A 27,154-nucleotide genomic window follows, 5' to 3' on the forward strand; every position below is an offset into this window, starting at 1 on the left:
ATGGGGGGAGTGAGGTGGCTTACTGTTTTGTTCATTACTTTAAAATTTGCTTACGTTATAGCTTGGCTAATTTGTCTGGTTGGAGAAGTGTTGAATACCATACAGAGATGCCTAGTTTTGGTTATATTGGATGGAAAGATGTTGTAGGTAATATTTTATTGGGTAAGGGAGTGGAGGTAATGAGTGGTGGAAGGGAGAGGGTGTGGGGAAACTCTAGCATATGTATGCTGTGTAGTTAGATGCAAGAGTGGATAATGATAGCAATGAAAGGAGGTGCAGCAAAAGTGGGTCTCCATTAATAAGGTAGGGAATAAGGTTAAGGCGTTTAAGGCAGTGGTCTGAAAGGAAAATCTAGAAGGAGTCAGATTTCAGTGTTGGAGCACTCATTGCAATGAGTCACTGAGAGAGCCTGAGAGCTGCCTTTGTTTCACTCGTGTCTGAACGTTGGAGGAGACAACAGACTCCAATTTTTATTAACTTTTTCTTTTCAGAAGTAAAAATTAATGTTCACTGAACATTTTTCCCACTTAAAGTCTTTCAACAAACTTTAAAAAAAAATGCTCTCAAGGTAAGAATGCTAACTTGTGACTTTTTTTCTAGAATTTCTGCCTTTAACTTTTAGTCTTATCTTTTTCTTCTTTTTTTTTCTCCCTCTTCTTGGCAAATTTGCTCCAGGCATTGCTGGCGGCCCTGGAATTTGCTACTGCTGCACTGGGGTTCATTTCTCCCTGTTGTTTTAGCGGCTCAGGTCATAGAAGGTAAGAAACTCCCCAGATCACTATTTAAATTGAGGTTAAGGGTTTCTTTTGAAAGCCACATTTCTAATATGGAAAGTCGTTGTGCATTTCAAATTTCTAATATATTTGCTGACTGTTGTCTTCAGCTTCACTGGGAGAGGTTGCTGCTAGTTAAGAGCTATAGTTGCCATTTATTCTGGAAGAGTGGGGAGCTAAAATAAATAAATTGGTCCCCAAAAGTAAGAGAGCATGATGTGCTCTGTCAATGTTACTTGAGAGTGCAGTAAGAGAAAAAATCACTCCGTGTGTTATATGGTGTATATAAATTACACTTGGATTTACAGAGATGCAGCAGAGTAGTAGGAAGGGTATAGATCTGTCAGTCTGGTGTTAACAGTAGCAAGTGCTAAGTGTGGTATGATCTCTAAGGCATTATGTGATGCTGCTTCTGGGTGTTATGAATTTATGCTCCAGAATGCCTGAGCACATTGTGCCTTTCAGATCTCTTCAGTTATTCTTTGACTAGCATGCTGAAATGAAAATGTAACCAGTTAACTTTTGTGAATGAAAATCCCCTTTTCTCCTTCTCTATATAATGCATGCTTTGTAACATGGTCAATACCTTGCAGTTTGTACAGAGGATATAACTTTTCAGCATATTTTAAAAGATACTGTATTGATTTAGAAGTTTACATACTATTGAAGAAAAAGCAAATAGAGATTGAAATGTTAGGTTTGCAGCATGGACGATAATATACCTTAAGAGTTTAGCTCCTTCAACCAGAATTAATTGTGGATCTTAATTATGTAGGCAACACCTGGATTCTATAGTTATGAGAGCATTAAAAAGGTACTGCATAGAAAAATACAGATTGGAGATAGAGATTTGAATATTTCCCAACCCCCCTTTTTTTTTTCCAACTGAGGCATGCCGCCCAATGTGTGGCAATGTCACAGCCAAAACTCCAGCTAGTTATTCCTTTCACTTCACTGGGAGGTATGCCACATGTTAGCAAATGCTAACTGCAAGATTTTTACATATTGGCCAAGTATGTTACATTGCTGGACTACATGTAATTTATGAATGCTACCATTAGGAACAAGCTATGAGAAAGACGGGCAAACATTACATGTATTTCATTTTCTGTTCAAACAGAGTATGATGCATATACTATTTGGATCCAACTTTCAGCATCGTATGAAGATTTATTTCTCATGTAAAGCTAAATACAGCAATACACTGACTAAAATGTTTATCTTGGACTGGACAGTCAGATGAAGACTTATAGTACATAAAAACACAAGTAGAAACCCACATGTGGTCATAACTGTATGGGTCATACATTGATAATACTTAGAATAAGCATGAAGCTCTTGCAAGAGATAGATCTAGCACAAAGGATCTGCCACCAGAGACAGAGCAGTCAATGATATCAATTACATTCAGTCCTGTAAGATGCTGATTGTCTTCACCTACAGCTGACTTGAACGTGAGTTCAGAGTGCTCAGCACCTTGGAGGATTGAGCCCATAGATCTTTGTAGAGCCCAGTGCAATGGGGCTACCTGTGGTGGTGGTGGTGGTGGAAGGACGGATGCTACTCCAGCTGAGTAAGGGTGACAGAATAAGCCCCATACAACTATTCTTGTTAATCAGGGAAGAGTTAGTAGGTTGTGAAAGTCTCCACATATTGTAAGCAAGCTATGAAGCATCATTTGGTGGCATCAATAATCGGGAGGATAAATATGTCATCCTTCCATGATACTAGTAGTTGGTCAGTCCTGGTACTTGTCCACCCAGAGTGTGCCTGGACCTTATGCAGATACACAGGGGAAAGTGAGGAAAGTGTAAGTTGCCTTCCCCATTTGCATGAGCCATGGAAGGGCCAAGTAAAGTTGTAGCCTCTGGCTGAGATCCACAAAAAAGATTTAAGATCCCAACCTCCCACATTAGGTGCGTAAGTTAAAAATGTAGGTGTCACTGGGCCTCAAAACCCTCATTTGGCTGCCTTCTAACCCTGCAGGTGCTTGGAATCACTCAGTGCCAATATTTTTTGCTGTAGAAGTCCCCTAGATGCTTGTTTCTGCCTCCAGGCATGCACAGTGCTGCCTTAGACAGTAGTCCTGCTGCCTAACTCACACCCAAGCCCTAGTGTGGTCTTCAAACCAGGTACAGATTGGCATTCTCCCAGCTATCTCCCCAGCAGGGTCCAATCCTTTGAGCATGCCTAACTCCACACAAAATCATTGGAGGACAGCAGCAGCCTCCCATATAGCCTTTACCCTGGTGTACTCATCGCCCATACGAGACCCCAATTTACACTCAACCCCCCAATAAGGAGGAGGGATTTGAACAGGGGTCTCTCACGTGAGTGTCCTAATCACTGAGCTATGGATAGTCTGATGCAGGCTCTCTGTCTCTGCAGTTGAAGTTGTTCCACTGTGTATAGATAATTAAATATGCATTGGGCCAAAGAGACAGAGTGAGAATGACAGTATAGTCCAATTGTTGTAGGGCACCTGTCAGGTGACCGGACGGGGCAGTCTGGCCTGGTGGTCAGAGCAGTCACTGGGCACTAAGGACTAGGTTCAGAGCTGGACCCAGTAGTCAAAAGCTGGAACCTAAGGTTAGAACGGAGGGCAGAAACTGGATACCAGAGTCAAGAGCCAGACTAGAGTCTGTAGTCCGAAGAAGCCAGAGCCAAAGTTCGAGCTGGAGGTCAGGAACTGGGCTGAGTAGTGTATCAGGCAAGGCGGAGTTCCAGACAGGTGCAAGATAGAGGCAAGGCTGGGGGCAAAGCAGGAGCAACAGGACCGAGATAACACAGGCGCAGTCACAGTGGTGGGTCTGAGCACTGAGGGCTGGTGGAACTACTGCTGCCCCCTGCAGCCACTCAGGTTGTGTAGCTCATCAGGCAGCATGCTGCGGGCCAGCTGTATTGATGAGGTTGCCTGGAGACTAGCTCTGCTCCAGAACCTGATTCCTAGTAGCACCTCACCTGAGAGGTGGGAAACTCAAGTTCAAATCTCTGCTCATCAGATAGAGGGTGGAACTAAACCAGGATCTCTGAATGCGCAAGTGAGTTCCCCTACCACTGGGTGAAAGATAATAAGGGAAGTGGCCGCCCCTGACTGTTTTGTGTGGAGTTAGGTGTGCACTGGCACTGTTCTTGCAAGAAACAGCACAGGTGCCTGGCTCCAGGAATGGGGTTCCCAGCTGTGGATTCCAGGCTCTGCGTTCCAAGCAGAGTTAGGCTCTTCTCTCCAGCCTGGATCTAGGTGCCTAAATTGTAGTGAGGGGTGGGGCTTAGGACACACGCTTCTATTTGGCACCTGCTATTGACTAGTTTAGGTGGCTCCTTGCCTAGCATCCTGACTCTTTTAGCTCCATTCTCAGGCACCTATTGCTGTCCAGAATTATGCAGAGAGCCTAGGCATCTAACCTAGGCTTCGTAGATTCCACGGGGTGGCTAAGCGCCTAAAATTTAGGCACTGCAATGCTAAGAATAAATCCACAAAATGCCATTGTGGATTTGTGTCTCTGTACTCCGGGGACTGCAGGAATGATTCCCCACCATGCCCCATCCATATGCCCCTGGAGGCTTATGTCACCTCAAAGGAGGTGGAGAAAAGGTGGGGCCATGCCAGAGAGGAGGAATATGCTATTCCCCATAAAAGGGTATAACAGTGAGTATGCAGCCCATGTATGCCCAGGAATTCCAGGAAGTATTCTGCCCTACTAAGCCAGATAGCCTGCAGTGTTCTCCCTGACGTAGTGGCCTGTATCCCCTCATTGTGGACTGTGCTTAAATGGCATAATCAAGTCCCTAATGATCAAGTGACTGTTTTTAACACAACAGCATATCCAACTGCTTTGTTTTGTTGTCCAGCCAAAATACAGAATTAGTTGCTGTTATGTACATTGCATTTCACAACAGCACGTTTTTCCATGTGACACATTGCCTTATTTTAAGTTAGCTACTAGAACATGTGGTTATAATACCTCCAGAGCCGTTTTCATTGTTCCAGGAGCTAAGGGTCAGTCAAAAGTGTTTTTGAGGGGTAGTGTAGATTGTTTCCACTGGATCATAACACAGAGTGCATGCAAGGCAGCTAAGTGTCTGATTAAGCTTGGGATATATGGCAACTAGTTAAAGAGATTAAATTGTTCACAAATTCATGGGAGAAAACCTCACCTCCAGTGAATGATTTATCTGGGGCTAGATTGTGCCACACAGACAAAGCCCTGATGCTTGGTGGCACGCTGAAACTTCCTTTCACCCCCTTCTGCATCGCTCTCCTTCTAGGCACACGGGTGGGGCAACCATGGCCCTTCCCTCTCTTTGCCCTCTGCCAGGTGATATGCACCACAAGGGAACAGAATGGGAGAAATCCCTGCACTCCCCAGAGTGGGCTCATAAAGGGTGGGAAGATCCTTAGCCCTTTCCATTGCACCCTCCCACTGCAAAGGGGCAGGCAGAATGTGACCACTGAATGTTCTCAGACCTTCTTATGGAGCTGGTCAAATTGTGGAAACCTTTGTAATTACAATAGACGAAATTTGCATCAAATAGTACTTATTCTGTTTGTTAGTAGAGAGAGGTGTCAGAGCCTATTAAGGGGAAGTGATGGAGCTGATTTACTTACATCAGTGATTGTCATTTGAACTATTTAGGTGCACATTGTTAGAATTTCTTCCTCTAGTCATGATACTGCCTCATGTTTGGTCATTTAAGAATTAAGTCCTCTACCTTGTGTTTGGTGTCAGTGCATGGCATTGGTTACTAAAGGCCACATTGTGCAAGGGGCTGAGCACCTTCCACTGCTCTTAAAGTCAATAGGAGTTGAGGGTGCTCGGAATTCCCCAGGACTGTGATGTATTCCCAATTGTGGCACCAGATTTGGAATTGTAGAGTGTGAGTGCTGAAGCTGAGCCCGGGTAAAACTTGGAATGGAGGGAGCCTTTTTGATCATCATCTTGCTCTCATTTCCTCATAAAGTCCCATTCATTCTTCTCGATGTCAAAACATCTCAACGTTTATTAGTGTGGGGTGTAGTACTTGACAGCCAGAGCAACACTGTTGCACGTTTTCATACTTTGTTCCGAACGAAAGTGGGCTTATTTAAATTGTTGATGTGACTTGCAAACGTGGAACCATATACTGTATCTAAATATTTTAGGTCTGAGTCCTCTTACTTTTAAAGAGCTTTAAAGCGTTCCCATCAACATCTGGGTTTTATTATTAGCAAAGCTACCCAGCGCCGGCCTGCTGTAAATAATATGCTCAGCAACAGTTCACAGAAAGTAAATATTTGTCTTTTTCCTTGAATCTGTGTGTACAGAATGGCTGTCATTAGGTTGTTGACATAAACTTTGTGCTAGGGAGCCCTTGGTTCTAATGAAACCATTCCAAATGATTGACTCACATTGACTATTGGCCACCTTGCTGGAATTCAGATGTGTAGGTGGATTTGTATTTCTACTCACAGTGTGCCAATGCAGTGGGTGTAGAAAAGAATGCATGTAAGTAGTAATTATATATGTGTAAAACAGGCTCATTATCCACCACTATGGTGATGGCAGTGTTGACAGGAATGGTCTGTTCCTTTCAATTCTCTTCCAAGAAAGGAAACAACTTCTACAGTCGAGCTTGACTGTACAGAGCACAGACAATGTAGATGCCTCTAATCTTGTTCCAGCTCCAAAGTGAACATTTGGACGTTGTCAAATTGCACTGCAGTCTACATTGAACAAGTCACTTCATATCTTTAAACTGTGTCTTCAGGGTGTTAGCAGCTGTGCAAATTGTTAATATACAGCCTGTCCTGGTTTCATAGCTGTTTAAAATGCCTTCGTTATCAAAACAGAGCCAGTTTACTTAGGGTATCTCTACACTACGAAATTAGGTTGAATTTATAGAAATCAATTTTTTAGAAATTGATTTTATACAGTCGATTGTGTGTGTCCCCACTTCAGACCATTAAGACCATTAACTCGTCGGAGTGCGTCCACAGTACCGAGGCTAGTGTTGACTTTCGGAGTGTTGCATTGTGGGTAGCTATCCTACAGTTCCCGCAGTCTCCACCGCCCACTGGAATTCTGGGTTGAGCTCCCAATGCCTGTTGGGGCAAAAACTTTGTCGCAGGTGGCTCTGGGTACATGTCTTCAGCCCCACCCTCCCTCCATGAAGGCAATGGCAAATAATTGTTTCAAGCCTTTTTTTCTGGGGTCCTGTCCCCCCGACCCGCTCAGTCTGCTGCCTGCCTGGATGATCGGAACCCCAGGCAGGCAGTGGGCTGAGCAGGTCGGCGAATGGAGCCCCAGACCAGCAGCGTGGTGAGCAGCTCAGCCCGCTGCTGGTCTGGGGCTCTGTCCTCTGGCTCCTGCCAGCCAGGGTCCTGCTCAGCCCCTCTCAGCTGACAGACCTCAGTGAGGTTGATCAGGGATGCCTGGACAGACATGGCTATCCTCCTCTTAGAGCACCGAATGGGAATGACTCCAGGTCATTCTCTTCTTTAAGTTTCATTTCATGGAGATTCAGTCCTGCCTGGAACATCATGCGAGCTGGAGGCTTCTGCCTCAGGCTGCTCTCCCAGCCAGCAGCACAGTGCGGTCGCACCTACCCAGCCTGCCCATTGCTCCCATGGCTCATGAAGCCTGGACAGTAGTAAGGAGCAGTTCAATTTATGGAAAGACAAATCCAGAACGAAGAATTGCACTCTATGGGCTACGTTAAGATTATTTCAGAGTCCTAGATAGCATTAGTCCCTATAAAAGGCTTCATGAAAATTCCTCCCCGCCCCTAACAAAAATGTTAATTTATCAGAGCAGCCGAAAGGATAAGGAATTCTGGACTATAACTTAGAGAGAGCTTCCATAGTATTTAACTCATAATTGATAGTAAAAGTAAAATTTCACAGCGTGGTCTGTTCTAAGACTAAAAATGCAGGAGGAGAGTCAGAAAAAGGAACCGTAACCTGTTTCTACCTGCTTTCAAACCTGGAATGTTTCATGTGTTAGGTCAACATGATAACCACTATACAACAGCGCTTGTGTGTGTTAGGTGAACGTGATAACCACTACACTATGGGGCTTCTCTTTTTTTGCCACAGACTTTGCCGAATACACAGGAATGTTTTCTCTAGCTACAGAAGCTACCTAATTCAATGTCTATATCTATAGCCTTCCTGCTCACAAAGTGGTCATGCCCCCACCCAAGGCTGACACAGCACAAAGTAAATGTGACACAGCGACCTGTCTCGGGCAGGATCGCTAGTGAGGCACGATACTTTTGCTGTTAAGCAAACACAGCAATTCTTTCTTGGCCTCTGCCACTGAATGCCTCCATGTATTACGCTGTGCCCTATCAGTGTGGGAGGACTGCAAGAGCTTGGAAAACATGTCATTGCAAGTGTATTTTTTTCCGCCTTCTAATCTGCAATAACCTCAGGGACAGAGATCATAGAGGGAGCGTAGAAACATTCTGGGGGGACTGCATGGTCACTTGTGCTGCTGAGTTCCCCATGCTGGCCAAACAGGAAATGAAATTCAAACGTTTCCGGGGCTTTTCCTGTGTACCTGGCTAGTCCATCTGAGTTCAAAGTGCTTTCCAGAGCGGTCACTATGGAGCACTCTGGGATAGCTCCTGGAGGCCAATACCATCGAATCGTGTCCACACTACCCCAAATTTGACCCAGCAATGTCAATTTCAGTGCTAATCCCTTCGTTGGGGGAGGAGTACAGAAATCGATTTTAAGAGCCCTTTATGTCGACAAAAACGGCTTCGTCATGTGGACGGGTGCGGGGTTAAATGGATTTAATGCTGCTAAATTCGACCTAAACTCGTAGTGTAGACCAGGGCTTAGAGAAAATTGATGAGGGTAATTCTGTATAAATAGTTGAAGAATCTGGTAACAACTGTGGAACAAATTTGCTACCTCAGACTTGTCCTATCATTTGCTGTTCTAAATGGATTAGTGTATCCGATGCAGCATTTTGTCCAATAGCTCTTCAGGACAATAACTGGCATATTTGGTAACTTGCTCAGCTAATCAGCTAAAGGTTCCCAATGCCTCTTGAAGGGAAACCGGTAGGGGTACAAGTGTGTATAATTAGTATAGTGGTTATGTTCATTTCCACTCGTCTCCACAGTTACTAGATTGGATATCCTTCGGATGGAAAGTCATTTTAATGTTCCAAGCTAAACATCATGATTTTGTAAGAGATATCTTTATATGTATGCCACTAATTCTGCTTCAGTGAGTTGCTGTGCTGCATTTGCTGTGGCAGAATAGATTGAAATCTTCATTGCAATGGACTGGCTCAGCTGCAGGCACTGCAACACAGGAAATTTCATTTAAGCAGCCTGAGTGGTACAACATCCTTTGAGTGTTTAAGTACACGTGCATCTGCTCATACACTCACGAGTTTGTCAGGGCTTTACCCTAAAGCTAGGGTTCCATTGTGAGGAGGAGATCCTCTGCAAGAAATGCCTCCTGTGTGCAAGCACCGACACTTTTACACCACATACCAAATTACAACTCCTCACCACCTAGGGAAGTGGTGGAATCTCCATCCTTACAGGTTTTTAAGGTCAGGCTTGACAAAGCCCTGACTGGGATGATTTAGTTGGGGATTGGTCCTGCTTTGAGTAGAGGGTTGGACTAGATGACCTCTTGAGGTCCCTTGCAACCCTGATATTCTATGATTCTATGACTGCTCCTACCATGGATAGATTGACAGAAACATGCCTGTTATGGGGAAAGGAAAGTACAGGCAAAGGAGTTGCAAGAGGTATGAATTTGACCCACTGTATTGCAGTGCTCTTCTGGCAAAACCAGAGGATCAGTTGAGGAGCCAGAATTCATGCATGAGAAAGGCACTGCCACAGGCACTGTATGCAAAGAAGTTAACACAATGGAGCATGGGATCAGGAATCATCTGTAAATCACAAATGAGGCCAAAACAGAAACTTCGGATTTGCTTCATGCAGTGATCAACCATTTGAAAGGATTGAATCCCATGTTGTCAATAATGTGGTCTGGCAAGAGGCAAAAACCCAAGAATTTGTATACATTTGTTCTGCCTAGGATTAATGCAAAATAAGAGAGTGACACTGGCAGACTAGGTACCAGCTCATGCCAAAGCCCCAGGCCTCACTGAACACTTACAAATACATAGCTGGAAGAAGAGCTCTGTGTGACTCAAGAGCGTCTCTCTCTCCAGCAGAAGATGGTTCAATAAAAAATATTACCTCACCCACTTTGTCTCTCTAATATCCTGGGACTGACACGGCTACACTTACACTGCACATATGTGGAAGCCAGGCCAATTCCCTTTTGTATTAGTATAGGTCAGAGTGATAGCTAAATGTATGAGTGTATTTGGTGTTTAAACTTTATGCAAACTAATGGGATGCTGCATGCATTGTTTTCATTTATCTGTATCCTGTTATAGTGTAATTGCAAACATTTAATGAGTGCAGGGGACTGGACTAGATGATCTCTCAAGGTCCCTTTCAGTTCTATGATTTACATTGTATATATCCTGTTAGTAAATAACCCATCAGATAAGAAAGAAGTTAGAATTTTAACAGGAAAGTGCTAATTCTTGCACATTTCAAAGCAAGAGGTCATTGTGGGTGATGACTGGAAATGAAAGTCTCTAAATGCATTCCGTTCTCTCCATCCTCAAAGAGCTCATGTGAGTAGTGACACTGTCAACTTGTTTTCTGTGAGAAAAAGAAGCTAGAAGTATGGATGCAGAGAAAAATTCTTCATCTCTGGACAGTATTGTTTTAACAGAGCAGAATAACGGAACAAGAAGACCTGAGATCCACAGAGTTTTTCTGGGTAGCCCGGAGAGACTTTTGGGAAACTGGCAGAATACTACATCTCTGCTACCATTTGGAATTATAGACTGTGACTCACCCGTGTATGTAATTTTACCTGATTTAAACTGTCAATAACTCATTCCCTTTTTGTTAGCTAATAAACCTTTAATTAGTTCACTATAGAACTGGCTACCAGTGTTGTCTTTGGTGTGAGATCTAGAATGCAAATCGACCTAGGTGAGTGACTAGTCTCTTGGGACTGGGTGTAACCTGGAATATTTTATGATTTTTGGTATAAGTGACCATTTATTACATAGCCCAGCTTGCCTGGGTGACAAGATAGACCGGTGTGTCTAAGGGGTCTGTCTGTGATTCCATTATAAGACTACATGTCGTATGGGGCTGGTGAAATCGAATTATAGAACATACCATCAGTTTGGGGTGTCTGCTCTGCTTTTGACAGTTTTTCCTGAGGTTGGTACCTCTGGTTGTGAGGCACTCTGGATAGTGTGACAAAAGAGTACCTGAATTAACACCATGAGAAACATATTGCAGCCATCCTAATCCATGAGCTTGAACAAGTGGGACAGTATAGGTGACTGGCTAGAAAAGGGGGTTGCCAAAAATGCATTGGGTTTGGCACAGGTAACCGCAGAGATCCTTTACCTGTGTTGTGCTCTCTGAGCATATTTAATTGAGTAGTTCTGAGGTCTTCAGTCTATTGGCAAGAGAGTAGCTGTGGCTTAATCAGGACGCACAGATGAAGACAGACGGTCACCAGGATGGATTTAAATGGCAGGTTGCACCTTTGTTAATTTAACACTGAGGACTGGCGCTATAGGCCCAATCCATCTCTCACATACCATTCATCTGTGTGGGACTACATGGGCTCCCACCATATAACCAATACCTCAGGGTAGACCTTCTCAGGCTACCCCTAGGACTCAGCTCACTTCTGAAGCCTCTTGGCCACCCACCCCACAGCAGGGGGGGTGGGTAGAGGGTGCTAAGGGAGTACCTTGGTCTGCAAAGTCTTCAGGTCTCCACTTCTTACAGGAACAGGGTCCACCAATGAAATGTTGGGTCTCATTTATATATGGGAGCTGGCAGGACCGGCGCTAGTGTTTTTAGCGCCCTAGGTGCACGGCCATTTCGCCGCCCCACGCGCTGGTCCCGCGGCTCTGGTGGAGCTGCCGCAGTCATGCCTGCGGGAGGTCCACCGGAGCCGCGGGAGCAGTGGACCGTCCGCAGGCATGACTGTGGCAGGTCCACCGAAGCCACCTGCTGCCCACCCCCCCGGCAAAATGCCGCCCCCCAATAATCCTGGCGCCCTAGGCGATTGCCTAGGCCACCTAAATGGAAGCTCCGGCCCTGGGAGCTTGGCCTTTTTGGCCTTTATCTCCACTGGATTCTTGATGCAGGTTGCAACACAATGAACTAACATTCCTGTATATTTCTAATATTATATTTCCAAGCTGTGCCCCCTTCAACTTCACTGTGCCTCCATGATGCTATGAGGAAGATGAGAAAACCTACCAGATCTCTGCCAGTTGGGTCTAGTGGGAAAAATTACTTCCAGACTCCCAAACAGGGAATCAGTCAGACCCACAGCGCCCTGAAAAAACCCAGCTTGTACACTACAACTATAAGAAGGAGTGGGCAGGAGAGATAAAGAGGATAGGAGGTCCCTACAGCCTGGAAAAAGGTCTAAATTAATGGGAAAGTGGAACATGGGGGCCAATCAATCAATCTCAGCTGGCCAATGAGAGGCAGAGAGCCAGAGAAGGAGGGGCCCAGGTTGGGCATCTTCAGGCATGCAATCTCCCTCTCTCCTCCTCACCTCTGGGCAGCTGTCCAATTCTGCCCCCCTCCCAACCCTACCCCGCCCTGTAAAGCAAGGAATCATTCTTCATCTTGTGTGCGCTAAAGAGCAGAAATGAGTGGGCTTTTGAGTGAGGATCATGCTAAATACAATGGCAGCCAGAGAAATCCACATAGACTCCACCACTGAAACAGAATTTTTATGAGGCTTAATCCCTTGGAAATTCCAGCGAGAAAGGCACTTTTCCCATCTTGTTATAATTCTGTGGTATGGTCAATTCTACCTAAAATATAGTCAGCTTGGATGAAACACCTAAACAGGTTCAAAACCCTTTGTCTAGGAAATGAGTCACATTTGCACTTTATTTATTCTTTATTTGTTTATATTCTTGCAGCCTAAAACATTTTAATACAACTTTTCCAGTGTTCTTGGCAGATGTCACAGGACGACCTTTATCTTGTGAGCTTTTTCCAGCTGCATTAGAACAAAAAAAAGTCAATCTCTGGTTGTGCATTACTTTAATCCAGGCTACTTAATACCAAGTTTGTATTTTGGTCCCTGGTTCAAATAGTTACTAAAATGAGTATTGGCACAATTGTAAAGCTACTGTTATACCGCCAAAGATGTCTCCAATTGACATTGAGGCCTGTTGATTTACGAGCATGCTAATATATGATTTAAAGTTGCGTCTTTTCTCATGTTAGTGTATACATCTCCATGAGAGTCAAAAACTCATCTAATTAAGACATTGGCACACATAGCTTTAAAAAAAGAGACTTCTAATCTCTGTAGTCTGTATGTTCGGAGCCCAGATCCTCAACGGTGTGATTTCAATGGGGTTTAGTTGCCTAAATACCTTTATAGATCAGGGCCAGGATGACTGTTCAAGATTTATTTTTTTTTTTTAATTCAAACCAGCATACCTCTTCCTGCCATAAACATTCTGGAAGCAAAATATTCAGATTTTGATTCAATTTACATAGTAAGGCTTTACTTTTCATATCTAGCTACATAGCTGTAACAGAGAAAAAGTAAGACAAAATAACCTACTTAAACTCCTGACTCACATTCAACAGAACTTCAGCGAATGCACAGTTAAGGGATTTGTTTTCTCCACCCACTGTTTGCAGCATTAGTATTGCCAAATGCTTGTACCAGTTTTCTTCAGCTCTCCAGGCTTATCAAGTATACTATGGAGGACTGAGCAGGGAACACAAGTTCCTGCCAAGTGCACCAGGGCCTGTAGACTTTTAAGATATATTCAGCAATGCTAAATTCTGACCATTTCCGAGAGGATTCTTATCAAGCACTCAATGCTTTAATGTGAGAGCAGAGAAAACAGACATAGTAATGGACAAGCACTGAGTAAGTGCATATTTGTGACTCAAAGATTGATTTTTTGGCCTATTAAAGCAATTGACAGAATCCCTTAAAGTGAAATCAGGTTAAGTGTTTAAAAATACTTAAGCAATTTTTATTTAAAAAAATAATTCATTCCTTGCAAATGCCCTAGTGATTCTTGTCCACTGGTTGTGTTTGTTGGTCTGGAAAAGTCACTGATTCCTTAAGAGAGAATCAACAAATAGGAATCATCCTTAGAGAACTTAATCACAGAGGGCCAGAAAATCTGGAAGCAGGAAACTCCATGAGTTGAAACACACAGACTTTCCTTCAGATTCTCCTGTTAGGAGGTGCTCTCCTTAATCCTCATGCAGAGTTGATAAGAATCATACTGCTGCTCTACTGGGGACCCAGATCATCCAAATCCAGGTAGAGAACAGTAAGAATATCCTTTTAAGGGTCTTATAGTGGAATTGTTACATCCCTGGTAACTTCCTATGCTGGAATGTGGAAAAGTCAGAGAGACTACTTAAAACAAATTGGAGGAAAAGCAAAATTCTTATTAGGAATGAATGGATTCGTTCTGCGTACTTTTGAAGGGCTCACCCAGCATGTGTATCAAAAGTTGACTCTGACACAAAATCCGGTATTATTTGGTTCTCACTCTGGCAGGGCTACCTGGGATGTGTGTGCAAAAGAGGCAGTTTGCTCTATCTCCATGGTAATTGTTTTGGAAGGGTGTGTAGGAGGGGTCACTCAGTGTCAGATTGTTCCCTGGACTCCCCATAACTTTCGTATGGTCCTGCATTCTGATTGGGAAGGATTGAAAAGGGAGAAGAGACAGGGTAAATATGCATGGCTGTTGGCTGTTAAGGGAATGTCTATCATTAGATGAATTTTGAATTACAGTCTGATAAGTGCAAAACTTGGGCTCAGCCCAGTCTCCAGAGCTAATGAAGTGCCTTTCATTAAGAACATTCAGTCAGCAGGCTCTCTGAGTTTGAAAAGTGCGATGTACATGAGATACCTCAGATTTGGTTCATTCTGGCCTTTGAAGAAAAGGGCCGTGAATTGTCCCTCGGATCGGTTAGGCAATCAGTGCAGAGCATGGAATATTGGCATTATATTGCTCCTGTCTGTTCATTCTGTGCATCTGGCAAGCTGACACACATTGGAGTTGCAGGAAAATACCCTGGGGCCTTGTATGGTTAACGCTCCACTGCCTGTTGGCTGGATAGGAAGTACTTCATCGGATTCAGCAATGTAATCACCTTCTTACCAGCAGCTTTATCCTTAGAGTTCTCTTTTTTTTGGCCAGGTCTGTGAGTACGTGATAAAACTCATTGTACACCATACCCCTATGCTGCCTTTCAACATACATACACACAGAATGGGAGAATGTACTTGTCAAAACCCGTTGTCCTCTTGATTCAATTTTCCACATCCTTCCCCTGGAACTGCAGACTCAGACATTGCAGAACTGGCAAGGGATTGCATATCACATCTACATTTAGGATGGAATGCCACAGAAAATGAAAACAAACCCGCATAGATCCCAGACCATATACTGGTGTATGAACTGCCATGCCCCATTCTCAGCCTCCCATTCCCAAAGCATCGGCAATATCGTTCCAGGGTTTTCTGCATTTGGCTTGTCCTCTCCATTCAATTCACTCTTGAGAGGAGCACAGAGCACACAGTGGTAGGTAACAGTGCTCAGAATTGCACTAATTTACGGTCCTATTTTGGCATAGCTTACAGTGAATGGCAAGATACTTTATGCTCCAGAAGTAGAACATTTCCCGATTTTTTTTGCTTATTTGCCAAGCCAAATACGTCCTTGTGTTCTGCTGGGTAAATTCTGCAGAGGGGCCAGTGGTGCCATGGGGTCATCTGTGGATAGCCTGTTCCCACCACATTTTATGACCGTCTGACTCTTGGCACACCAAGTAATGTAAGGAGAACAGAACACACTTAGAACTCAATTTCTTTTTCATTGCTAGCTACGTGCATGTTAATGAAACTCAGGAGGAAAGAACCAGTCAAATTCATCAATAACTCCAAGCGATGCTTCAAACATCCTCACGTGCGGTGGCTATGCTGTGATAGTTTTCTTAAGAGCTGCAATTGTAGTTTGCTCTTAAACTATTCCAGAACTGTAGTTTGTCTACCTGCTCTGGTGTGACTCATTTCTGGTGATGTAATTCTTATAATTTCAAATGACTGAACCCAGATTCAAAGGAGGTCTTGTTCCACAAATGGAAAGTATCCCCATAAAATTGAAAACAGGCTTAGGGAACTATAAACGCCACATGGCTGGACTATTTTTTTCTTTTTTCCTCTAATAATGACAAACTAAATATCTGGCCTGACTGGTAGAGATATGTTTGTGCAAGACTGTAATTGAAAGGGGTTTCCTCATAAGAGACAATATAATGAATATAGGATTTTTGAGATGTGCCCTGGAAGCTGGGTTTGAGAACACACTATGGCTGTATCCAACAGTTCACCACAGACGCTCCCTAGTTTCTTTTTAATAAAAGTTGTATTCCTTTCTCACTCACTCCTTTGTTGTTTAATGAACCCTCAGATTATTAATCTCCTGTGCAGCAAATTGTGAGGTGAGAAGTCGGTGAGTCCCTGACATTTAAAAACAAAAGCCTCACAAATTTCTGCTGCCCTAATCCAAGGCCCTTGTTTACTTCTCCCTCTCAGATTTGATAAATGTTGCTAGGTACAATCGAGGTTTTCAAAAAAATCAAGAAAAGGAAGTATAAGGGAAGTTGCCTTGTGATTATTCCAAATTATAATTGCTTATAATTGCTTAAGATGCAGTGTTAGCCAATCAAAACTGTTCAAGAATAATGGGAAAAGGAGTTAATAATAGGGATGGGGCAAGAATACCATTTTTGGATTTGTCTGGGTAACTGTAGGTTTCAGTGCCATTGCATACTTAATGGATTCTATATTACTAGCGTAGGGGTGCCTTGCATCCAGGGCCAGGTAGCAGATGACAGACTGCATTAGGAGGAAATGGATGGGAGAAATCTGGGCTGTGGAAGTGTGTAGTGGGAGAGACCTGGTGGGAAGACTTTGAGGCTAGGCTGGGGTTGCAAGAGGCAGGCCTAACAGGTGGTTGTGGATGGGAAACTTGGAGGTTGGAGTGGAAGGGGTAGGCTGGGCAGCAGCAGGGATGCATCCCAGGTGTGTCCGCCTTAGTAGGCGGGCCAGGCCTACTGTACTCCTCTCTTCCTGCCACTCACAAAGTCCTCTGCTGGGCTGATGTTGGTGGGGGCCCCAGAACAGTAGTTCTTGGCATTAACAATCCATTGGGATACATGAGGCAGTTCACCCTTCTCAGAGGCATTGTTTCAGGCTGTCAGCAGACTCAGGATGAGGTTGCTGCATAAGTCAGGTCAGGTTGTCAAACTTTTCTTGGGGGACTAGAAGCTATCTGAGAGTCTGCCATAATCACAGGACTCCAGAAGTTGGCTCCCTAGCTCTAGTTTGGCAGCTACTTCTGAAGTAGAAAGTAACAGGTGGTCGTGGGCCAAGAAAAGCCCAGAATTTGTAATGTAACATGCAGAATAATGGCCAACTACTGTACACTAAAGCCAATTCCTGCTGTTCCCCAAAATGCCATGTGATACATAGGTGCCAACTTTTCCTGGTGCTGGTGGGTGCTCGACTCCCTCCCACCTCTGCCCCGCCCCCATTCCAACCCCAAAGTCTCTGCCCTCTCCCTGCCCCTATTGGACCCCTTCCCCAAATCCCCACCCCTTCCCCACCTCTTCCTCGAGCACACCACTTTTCCCCTCTCTCTTCCCACCCAGTGCTTGCTGCTGTGAAATAGCTGTTTCATGGTGGGAAGCTGTCATAACCTTAGTCCCAGATTTGGACCTTAGCGTCCAAAATATGGGGGTTAGCATGAAAACCTCCAAGCTTAGTTACTAGCTTGGACCTGGTACTTGCTGCCACCACCCAAAAAATTAGAGTGTTTTGGGGCACTCTGGTCCCCCTGAAAAACCTTCCCTGGGGACCCCAAGACCCAAATCCCTTGAGTCTCACAACAAAGGGAAATAATCCTTTTTCCCTTCCCCCCCTCCAGGTGCTCCTGGAGAGATACACAGACACAAGCTCTGTGAATCCAAACAGAGTGACTCCCCCTCTCCGTTCCCAGTCCTGGAAACAAAAGGGACTTTCCTATTCCCCCAGAGGGAATGCAAAATCAGGCTAGCAAATTCAACACACACACAGATCTCCCCCCTGATTTCTTCCTCCCACCAATTCCCTGGTGAGTACAGACTCAATTTTCCTGAAATTTCCCAGTAAAGAAAACTTCAACAGGTCTTAAAAGAAAGCTTTATATAAAAAGAAAGAAAAAATACATACAAATGGTCTCTCTGTATTAAGGTGACACAATACAGGGTCGATTGCTTAAAAGAATATTGAATAAACAGCCTTATTCAAAAAGAATACAAATCAAAGCACTCCAGCACTTATATTCATGCAAATACCAAAGAAAAGAAACCATATAACTTACTATCTGATCTCTTTGTCCTTACACTTAGAAACAGAAGATTAGAAAACAGAACTACTTCTCCAAAGCTCAGAGAAAGCAGGCAGACGGAAAACAAAGACTCAGACACAAACTTCCCTCCACCCAAAGTTGAAAAAATCCGGTTTCCTGATTGGTCCTCTGGTCAGGTGCTTCAGGTGAAAGAGACATTAACCCTTAGCTATCTGTTTATGACACGCCCCCCAAATTGCAAACAGTGGGGAAGCTCACTGGCGGCGATTTCCTTCTAGAACTTGAAAATAAACAGATTAATACAACACATGCACCTTTACATATACCCCTAAGTATATAACTAACAGACTTCTACATTTTAAGAACACTTTTTAACTACTGAATTCTGGGAAACTCTCACGGGAGAGAGCATCAGCAACTTTGTTAGAAGCTCCTGTGATGTGTTGAATTTCAAAATCAAAATCTTGGAGAGCTAAACTCCAACGAAGAAGTTTCTTGTTGTTTCCCTTGGCAGTATGAAGCCACTTTAGTGCAGCATGGTCAGTTTGTAGTTTGAACCGCCGTCCCCAAACATATGGGCGTAGCTTTTCCAGGGCGTACACAATGGCATAAGCGCTGGGAGCTAGGGGGAGAAGCAGGGAAGGCATGCTCAGGGGAGGTGGTGGAGGTGAGCTGGGGCGGGGCAGGGAGCTGCTGGTGAGTGCAGACCACCCACCAATTTTTCCCTGTGGGTGGTCCAGCCCCGGACACCCACGGAGTTGGTGTCTATTGTGTGATATTGCGTGCCCATGCAGAGCAGACCAATGGCAGTTTGTAAAGTGTCATCTCAAAGACACATACACACACACACTAATCCACCTGGAACTCAGTTTGCCAAAGGATGAGAGGTCAAGTCAACACTACTGTCTAACTACTCCAGACCTAATGCTCTTAGACCACAAGATATGTCTGTCTTCCTCAGCCATGTTCTTATACCCTGCTATTCAGGGCCGGCGCTTCCATTTAGGCGGCCTAGGCAATCACCTAGGGCGCCAGGATTATTGGTGGGTGGCATTTTGCTGGAGGGGGCGGCAGGCGGCTCCAGTGGAGCTGCCGCAGTCTTGCCTGCAGAGGGTCCGCTGGTCCGCGACTCCGGTGGAGCTGCCACAGTCGTGCCTGCGGACGGTTGGCTGCTCCCGCAGCTCCGGTGGACCTCCCACAGGCACGACTGCGGCAGCTCCACTGGAGCCGCGGATCAGCGGACCCTCTGCTGGCACGACTGTGGCAGCTCCACCGGAGCCGTGGGACCAGGGCGCGGGGCAGCGAAATTGCCGTCCACCTAAGGCGCTAAAACCCCTAGCGCCGGTCCTGCTGCTGTTAAGCCTGAACACATGAGGTGATGAGTCATCCCTGAACTAGAGCCTGATTAAGCCACACGTGGTGATGAATCATTCCTGTGGTAGGCTTCAGCCAATCCACAAGCCAGGAGCAGGTCTGGTGACTCTCAGGGCCAGTATATAATCTTCACAGGAAGAACTGCAGCTTAGACTGCCCAATATTATGTCATGGTTTAGAACTCTCCCTGCCCTGATAGTGATGACAGACTATACAGGCTTTAGTCTGCTCCAGCCTTGTTCCCAGTCCTGCTCTATGCCCTGCCCTTTCACCAGTCCAGCTTCCAGCCCTATGCTTGCCTTCTTCTGACCTTGCTTTTGACTCTTGATTCTGGCTTTGACCTCTGGTTCTGGTTCCTGGCCTAACTGCCACTGCACAAACTATTAGGTCTGACCATCCACATGTTGGTTTCTGATAGTGCAGGCCCAAGCATTAGACAGTAGTTACCTAGTCAGCCACTTACCCTGGGTAAAATGTACTACTGTTGAATATAGAAATTCAGAAGCAGGAGCGGCGCCCTAGGTGGGGGTCCTTCCGTGCTCCCGGTCGTTGGCTGCAATTCTGTGGCGAGGGGGGTCCTTCCACGCTCCCGGTCTTTGGGGCACTTTGGCGGTGGGTCCCGGAGCGAGTGAAGGACCCACCGCAGAATTGCCACTGAAGACCCGGAGTGCGGAAGGACCCCCTGCAGCTGAATTGCTGCCAAGGGCGGCAAAATGCTGCCACCCAAATCCTGGTGCCCTAGGCGACCGCCTAGGTCGCCTAAATGGAAGTGCCAGCCCTGTTCAGAAGCATTCTTCTGTGATGTTCAGTGTCCTCCTAGGCATGACAATAGCCAGAGAGCTCTTCTGGTTATCGTGGCTGAGCACTGGGGCAGACTGAAAGGGTTAGCTGTGTTTTTGGGTGCATAGAATTCTTCTGTGTTTCTAAGTAACTGCAAATATTAACAGCTGAAAACAGTTTAAGTAACCTAGTCTCGGCAGCTGGGACGTGGAGATGGCTAGTGAGCTGCTCAGTAACATCATCACTTGCATTTCTATTTTAGGAAAGGTGTGTTAAATTGTTCCACCAATGAAGTGAGCCCAGTGAACTAACAGGCTTGTGTGATTCTTAGGGCCACATCCTACAAGCCATTATTCATGGCAGTGATCTCATTAACGTCAGTGGAGTATTTGCTTGAATAAAGACAACTCACATGAGTTAAGATTTTCCAAGATTGGACCTTTAATTTCTATGGTAGCACAAGTCCCCAGATAGAATACAGGACTTCTGTTGAAACAGGTTCATTTTTATCATTGTAGGAACTTGGTGCAGAAGGTTACACGAGCTAATCCAGTACCAAAACCTTGAGTCAGCTTTGTTACGCTTGTGTCTGAGTCAACAATTGCTTCATGCAGAGAGAAAGGTTGTATGTTCAGTGCTAGACTGTACCCAGCCTTATGTCAGTATGCAAATGCAGCAAGGACTAAATACAATCTGGGTTTGTGCTCCTCTGAGTAAAGGGCTCTGGGACTAGTGCTACTGTCTTCTGAGGGGGGCTGGGGCCATGGTCCAGTCCCCCTCCTCACCTATCTGCAGAGGTAACTCTGTGTGGTGGGAAGGACACCTTGCACCTGTCAGGAAGCAGGGCCTGCATCACAGCCCGTCTCCAAGCAATCTGATAAGTGTAGCTGGCCTCAGATAGGCTGCCTGATTGGCTACACCACCTAACTGGTGGGAAGAGTCAGCAGACCGGCTGTTAAGCCCAGCACTAGCACTACACTACACTGCTACTTCAGTGGCTGCGCAGAGCATTTGCCCTTGGCTGTGATAGCGCCTGCTTGTTCCTGTCCTGCTCCTGCCTTGTTCATCAAGGTAACACGGATCTGACCCATGGCACTGACTCCTGATCTCTGACTTTGGCTCTGACCCTTGGCTTTGGCACCTGGGCTCTGACTCCAGCTCTGACCTTGGACTCTGATTCCTGTCAACTGACTCCGATTCCAACCACTAAGCCTGACTTCTGCTCTGATCATTAGGCCTGACTCCTGCTGTAACCACTAGGAATGGCCAGCCATGGCCCAGTCACATGACAGCACCCAGTCACATGGAGCAAGATCAGTGCTCCTCCTCGCTCAACGTAACTCCAGGAAGTTGTGGGTCTGCGTCAAGCACAATACCTCTGGGAGCTACTTCTGGGCTGGTGTAGCTGTGTACCACCCTTAGTGCAGCATTGTGACTTAAAGATAAAATATACCTCTTATTATTTGTATTACTGTAGTGCCTAGGTGTTACATTGATAGTCCAGGGCCTCAGTGTGCTAGGTGCTGTACAAATGCAGAATAAAATGATGTTCCTTGCCACCAACATGCTAGCAGTCTAAGATGAGGTGACAGATGGATGAGAGAGACCAATGGGCAAGTACAATGAAACAATGAGACAGTGTTGGTCAGCATGACAGGCAGTGGTCTCAGCACCAGCAGCCTAACCATTGTCAAGCTTTTTGTAGGCATTACAGCAAAGGAGAGCTTTTCATGAGGGATTTGAAGGTGGATAATGAGTTAGCTTTGGGGATGTTTGCAGGGAGTGCCTACCAAGCACGTGGGGCAGCATGGGAGAAGGCATGTAGGTGCTTGTTTGAAAATTTAACAAGTGGACAGTGGAGGCTGGAATCACAGGCTGGTTGGAGCTGAGCAACAACAACTCAACTGTGAATGAGAGATTATAGGTAGGGTTGGGATTGACTGTCAGGGGCCTTGAAAGTGATAGTGAAGGGGTAGCTAGTGGAGGGATTCAAAGAGAGGGGTGACATGGTCAAGTGATGAGCTTGTAAAATGACCTTTGCAGCATTCTGAATGAAGTGTGTGGGGCCAGATTTCATTCGTCAAGGCCAGAGAGAAGGATGTTGCAGTAATTGAGATGTGATGTGATGAGAGGAGAGTTTAGCTGTGTGGATGATAGGAAACATCGTATCATAGAGATGTGATGCAGAAAGAATCAGCCTTGATTACACTACAGAGTTTTGCCACCAAAAGTCTGAGTGGACGACACCCAGGTTACAGGCCTGAGTGACAGACAGGGTGTGGTGTTATCCCCAGCAATTGTAAAAAGAGAGTGGGAAGTGTGTGTCTGTGTGTATGTGGGCGGGGAGGAGGGGGAATTAGGAGCTCTGCTTTGCCCATGCTTAAACTGGTGGTTACACTCCCACTAGGAGATGTCAGAGAGGCCTTAATTTCCAAAAGGAAGATTTTTGGCCACTTATTTTGTAACAGCGTGACACAAGGCTTGGTATTTTCGTGCCTGTTTAAGAGGACTTTACAACCTGGCTGCTTCTCCACCCCAGGGGTGCCCCTAAGAAGACGCCCAACTAAGCCAGACTGTGTCTTGGAAGTCAATTCCCAGCTCAAGTACAAGAATTGGCTAAAAGGAGCCAGTCTAGGAGCTAATTAGGTGCATCTGAGTCTATTCAGGCTCAGCACCTAAGTAAAGAAGGGCTATTCTTAAAAGCAAACGGTTTCCTACCTAGGAGTTAGAAATAGAAGAACTACTTCACATTCTTCTGTGATGTTCAGTGTGCTCCTAGGCATGACAATAGCCAGAAAGCTCTTCTGGCTCTAGGAGTATGATATGTTTATGATTTTATGAAGAGTTTGAGTGTTTACTGCAATGGTTTTCAGGCTGTTTTTCTGGCAACCCAGTTGAAGATAACTGTGGATGACCCTGACCCAATGGAGCTGGGTATGAGGGGTTTAGGGTGTAGGAGGGGACTCAGGGCTAGGGAAGAGGGTTGGGGTATGGGGGTGAGAGCTGCGGGGTGGGGCTGGGAATGAGGGGTTCAGGGTGTGGGAGGAGGGGGTCAGGGCTCTGGGCTGAGGGTGCAGGGTCTGAGATGGGGTCAGGGATGAAGGGGTTGGGGTGCAGGATGGAGCCAGGGATGAAGGGGTTGGGGTGCAGGAAGGGGCTCCGGGTTGGAGGGGGCTCAGGGATGGGGCAGGGGATTGGGGTGTGGGGTTGGGGTTGGGGCATGGGCTTACCTCTGGCGGCTCCCGATCAGCGGCACAGCTCGGGTGTAGAGGCAGGCTTCCCGCCTGTCCTGGCACTGCAGACCACGCTATGCTCCAGAAGTGGGCAGCAGGTCCGGCTCCTAGGCAGAGGCATGCAAATGGCTCTGTGTGGCTCTTGCTTGTAGGCACAGCCACCCCCAGCTCCCATTGGCCAGGAACCAGCCAATGGGAGTGCAGAGCTGGTGCTTGGAGCAGGGGCAGCATGTGGAACCTGGTGGCCCCACTCCCAGGAGCCGGACCTGCTGCTGGCTGCTTTCGGGGCGCAGCATGGTGTCAGAACAGCTAGGGACTACTAATTTTCACTGGCCGGCCACCAGGGTCACTGGGTGCTGAGCAAGGCAACCGAGTACCTTGCATTCCATGACCCAGTACTGGGTCCCAACCCAAACTTTGAAAACCATTGGTTTACTGCATGTAAAGATGCATGTGAGAAACTCAGCTAGAGACCGTTGCAAACTGTGTGGCATTTTGATTAAACCAGAACCCTTGAAATAAACCCAAAGCTCCAAAGAGGGTTGTTTGTATTTCAACCTAATTCTCCAGAGACCCCTCTCTTGCCCTTCCCACAAGAAAGTTTAAACTCAAAACCGATATTGGTATAAGTCTCCTTAGAAAGACTTTCCTTTACAGACAAGGGGCCAGTGTGGAGAACACCAGAAACTTGTTTAATTATTATGTATACAGCCCTCTGTGCATTGTGTTTTACAGCCCAAAATATGTAGGACAGAAATCTGGGGATAACTGGGAGGAAAAAGTCCTACAAAATCTGCCTGTTTCTAAGAGTACTCTGAGATTTGAAGTTGTCAGGAACTATAACCCTCCACATCCTAACATTGGTGCATATTGTAGTATGCCATGTATCTTCCTTCCTAACTTTATCACCAGTGTGCCATCCTGCTACATTGAAATGCTTCTGTTGAACACAGGGCTTTGCTTTCACAGATGGATGAGCTCTTTTGAACCTCCTTGATTTTCTTCCTTTCACCTGCTGGGCCAAATAATATCTCTCTTCATCTGCTAGGGCTTTGTCACTCTTAAATATGAATTGCAATGATAAACCATTGACCTACAGTGAATGCTACACACAAGTGCTGAGCTGCCAGTTAGGTTTTTTGGGGAAAATATCCAGACAGGCTAGCACTGCAGAAAGACATTAGAGATGTCATTGCAACAAGTTTTGAATGCCTGTTGTATGGAAATGCCATGTTATGGAGAACTGTCTTCATGCCTTCTGGGATCGTCCCAAACTGAAAGCCTTCTGGTCAGATGTTAGAAATTTGAAGCCAGAGTTATTTCAGGGATCTATACTTCAATTGCCTGTTGTTGTTACAGACTTAATGATAAGTAACTACTAGAGCTTTTAAAACCTATTTTAACCCATTTTCCTCCCTCTGTTCTGCTCTTCCTTTTACTCTTCATCTGCTTCTGTACCAACCACTTGCTAAAATAATCTTGAATCAACAGTACTTAAACATAAAGAAGTCAGTGACTCTCATTAGCAATGTAATCAAGTAACTTCTGCTTCTCTGGACAGGTTATATAAACCCTAATCCATTACCAATGGTGATTCCTAAAGTTTGTTAGAACTGAATTTGATAGTAGTGGGTTATTTTATACTAACTCTGTCAATAGGACTAAACAAACCTATTCAATTAAAATAACTGTATTAATAACTGGCATTGCACAATCCCAGAGCTCATTGTCTCCCCGTTCTATTCCATGAGAGAGGCCAGTCCTGTGAGAATAGAGAAGTCTCATTTTGAGGATTCTGAGTACATTCTAAGCTTCTACCCGATACACCAGAGCAGGGCAACAAGCCACCCCAGAGGGAGATTGCTGAGTGGGAACAGGCCATTTGTCACAGAGGCTTGATCCAGTGTCCACTGAAGTCAAGAGAAGTCTTTAGCAGGTGGATTATTGGTTTTTGTTTCATTCAATTAATATGTATATTCATATTCCCTGAAATAACACTGTAAGCTCATAGGAGAGCTATACACAGTCTCTGCCCATGTATAGCATCCCTGACAATAAAGGCCCTCATCTTAACTGGAGCCTCTGGGCGCTGCAATAATATAAATATTAAGTAATATGAAGACTAAAGTAGTTGATTAAAAATATTTGTCGTAAAAATAGATGTCGCCATGGAAAATTGGGTAAATCTTATATGCCGAGTCAACAATATTGATGATTTGTTTTTAGATACAATACATACAATATGAACAAGTCATGAAAACATGACTGTATTTATTTTATTTTTTTGTGTTGTCCAGGGCGTGGTGAAAGAATATTGACTTTCTCCAATTCAAAGATAGCTTGTTAGTGGGAAGTACTTCAGGTTTGGTGATTGCTGCTGCTATTTTTCTTTCTGCCACTCTGATCAAACCAAACTGAGTTGCTACATAACAAATGAGGAGGGTGTTTCCATGAGCCTTATGGTTTGGCTTGACTTTCTGTCCTACATGTGGCCTGGCACAGAGTATGCCACATCTGCTAACTCGTGTTGTTATATTTCTGTATTGTTCCTCCTACATGTTGAAGCCTGTCATGGAAAATAAATAGCACATTAGGGTTGAAGTTTTTTGTATTTTTCAGACTAAACTTGTGGAAATATTGTTCAAGGTTCTATCCTGCTAGCACTGATGTCCATGCTTAGTTTCCAGCAGGTGAGCAGTCCCATTGAACTTAGAGGGACTATTCATCTACTTAAAATTAAGTGCAGGCTTGGAGGTCAGGCTAGCTAGGCACAGTGCTAGAGATGAGAAGAATATACTTGTTCTTCAGTTGACTACAAGTTTATGTCCTCTAAATATAGATAACGGGGTGCTCACTTATCGTTCAAACTGATAAAAAATTAGCTTGTCACTTGCAATATGCACAGTTTGATGTAGCTTTACATGGCCAATCTAAACATTAACAGAGAGGTCTTGTGTTAATCTTATTTGTGCTATTCAATTTACTTTGATAAAGCCCTACACACGAGGGGACTGTTACGTTTTTTAAAAGTGTGTAAAAGTTGTATGCATAATTTAGTGTGTATATATAGATCACCTAATGCTTACCACCTATACTTAGACTCCATAACTATATTGAAAACTGAATTAAAAAAAACCAAACAATGCCATGAACTGTCACTTATTGTTTCTGTGTACTAAGATATGAGATATTTCAGATTTTTTTAATATAAACTGGATTTTCTGACATCTAATGCACAGAGGTATTTTTTCCTTTTCTCCACTTAGAAATCTTTTGGTTAATATGTCCTTCTGCAGAGCATTTATGTTAAGAAGATTCCATGATGACTGACTTTAAAACATCTGATGTTTATAAAGTAATGGATTTGGTCTTGTTCTATTTGAATGGACATACTGTGGCTATAATCTTCTGGGTAAGAATAGTCATGTTTAGGCAGTAGACTGGGGCTCAGGAGATTGAGGTTAAATCCAGTCCCAGCCACAGACTCCCTGTGCCTTTTGGCCAA

General features: G+C 44.9%; 1 protein-coding gene across 3 annotated transcripts in view; it reads left to right on the forward strand.

Annotated features, from left to right (window-relative positions):
• The first annotated feature begins 308 nt into the window (after positions 1-308).
• Positions 309-27,154, forward strand: part of COL15A1 (collagen type XV alpha 1 chain) — a 265,933-nt gene continuing 239,087 nt past the window's right edge. For 2 of the 3 annotated variants that reach the window (XM_030551564.1, XM_030551565.1), the window contains exons 1-2: positions 309-568; positions 676-758. In XM_030551564.1, coding sequence (XP_030407424.1) covers positions 558-568; positions 676-758 — 94 coding nt within the window. In that variant the 5' untranslated portion in view covers positions 309-557. The remainder of the gene's footprint in view (positions 569-675; positions 759-27,154) is intronic. The other variant, XM_030551563.1, reaches the window with a different exon arrangement.

The sequence above is a fragment of the Gopherus evgoodei genome, chromosome 2, assembly GCF_007399415.2.
Source record: "Gopherus evgoodei ecotype Sinaloan lineage chromosome 2, rGopEvg1_v1.p, whole genome shotgun sequence".
NCBI lineage: Eukaryota > Metazoa > Chordata > Testudines > Testudinidae > Gopherus > Gopherus evgoodei.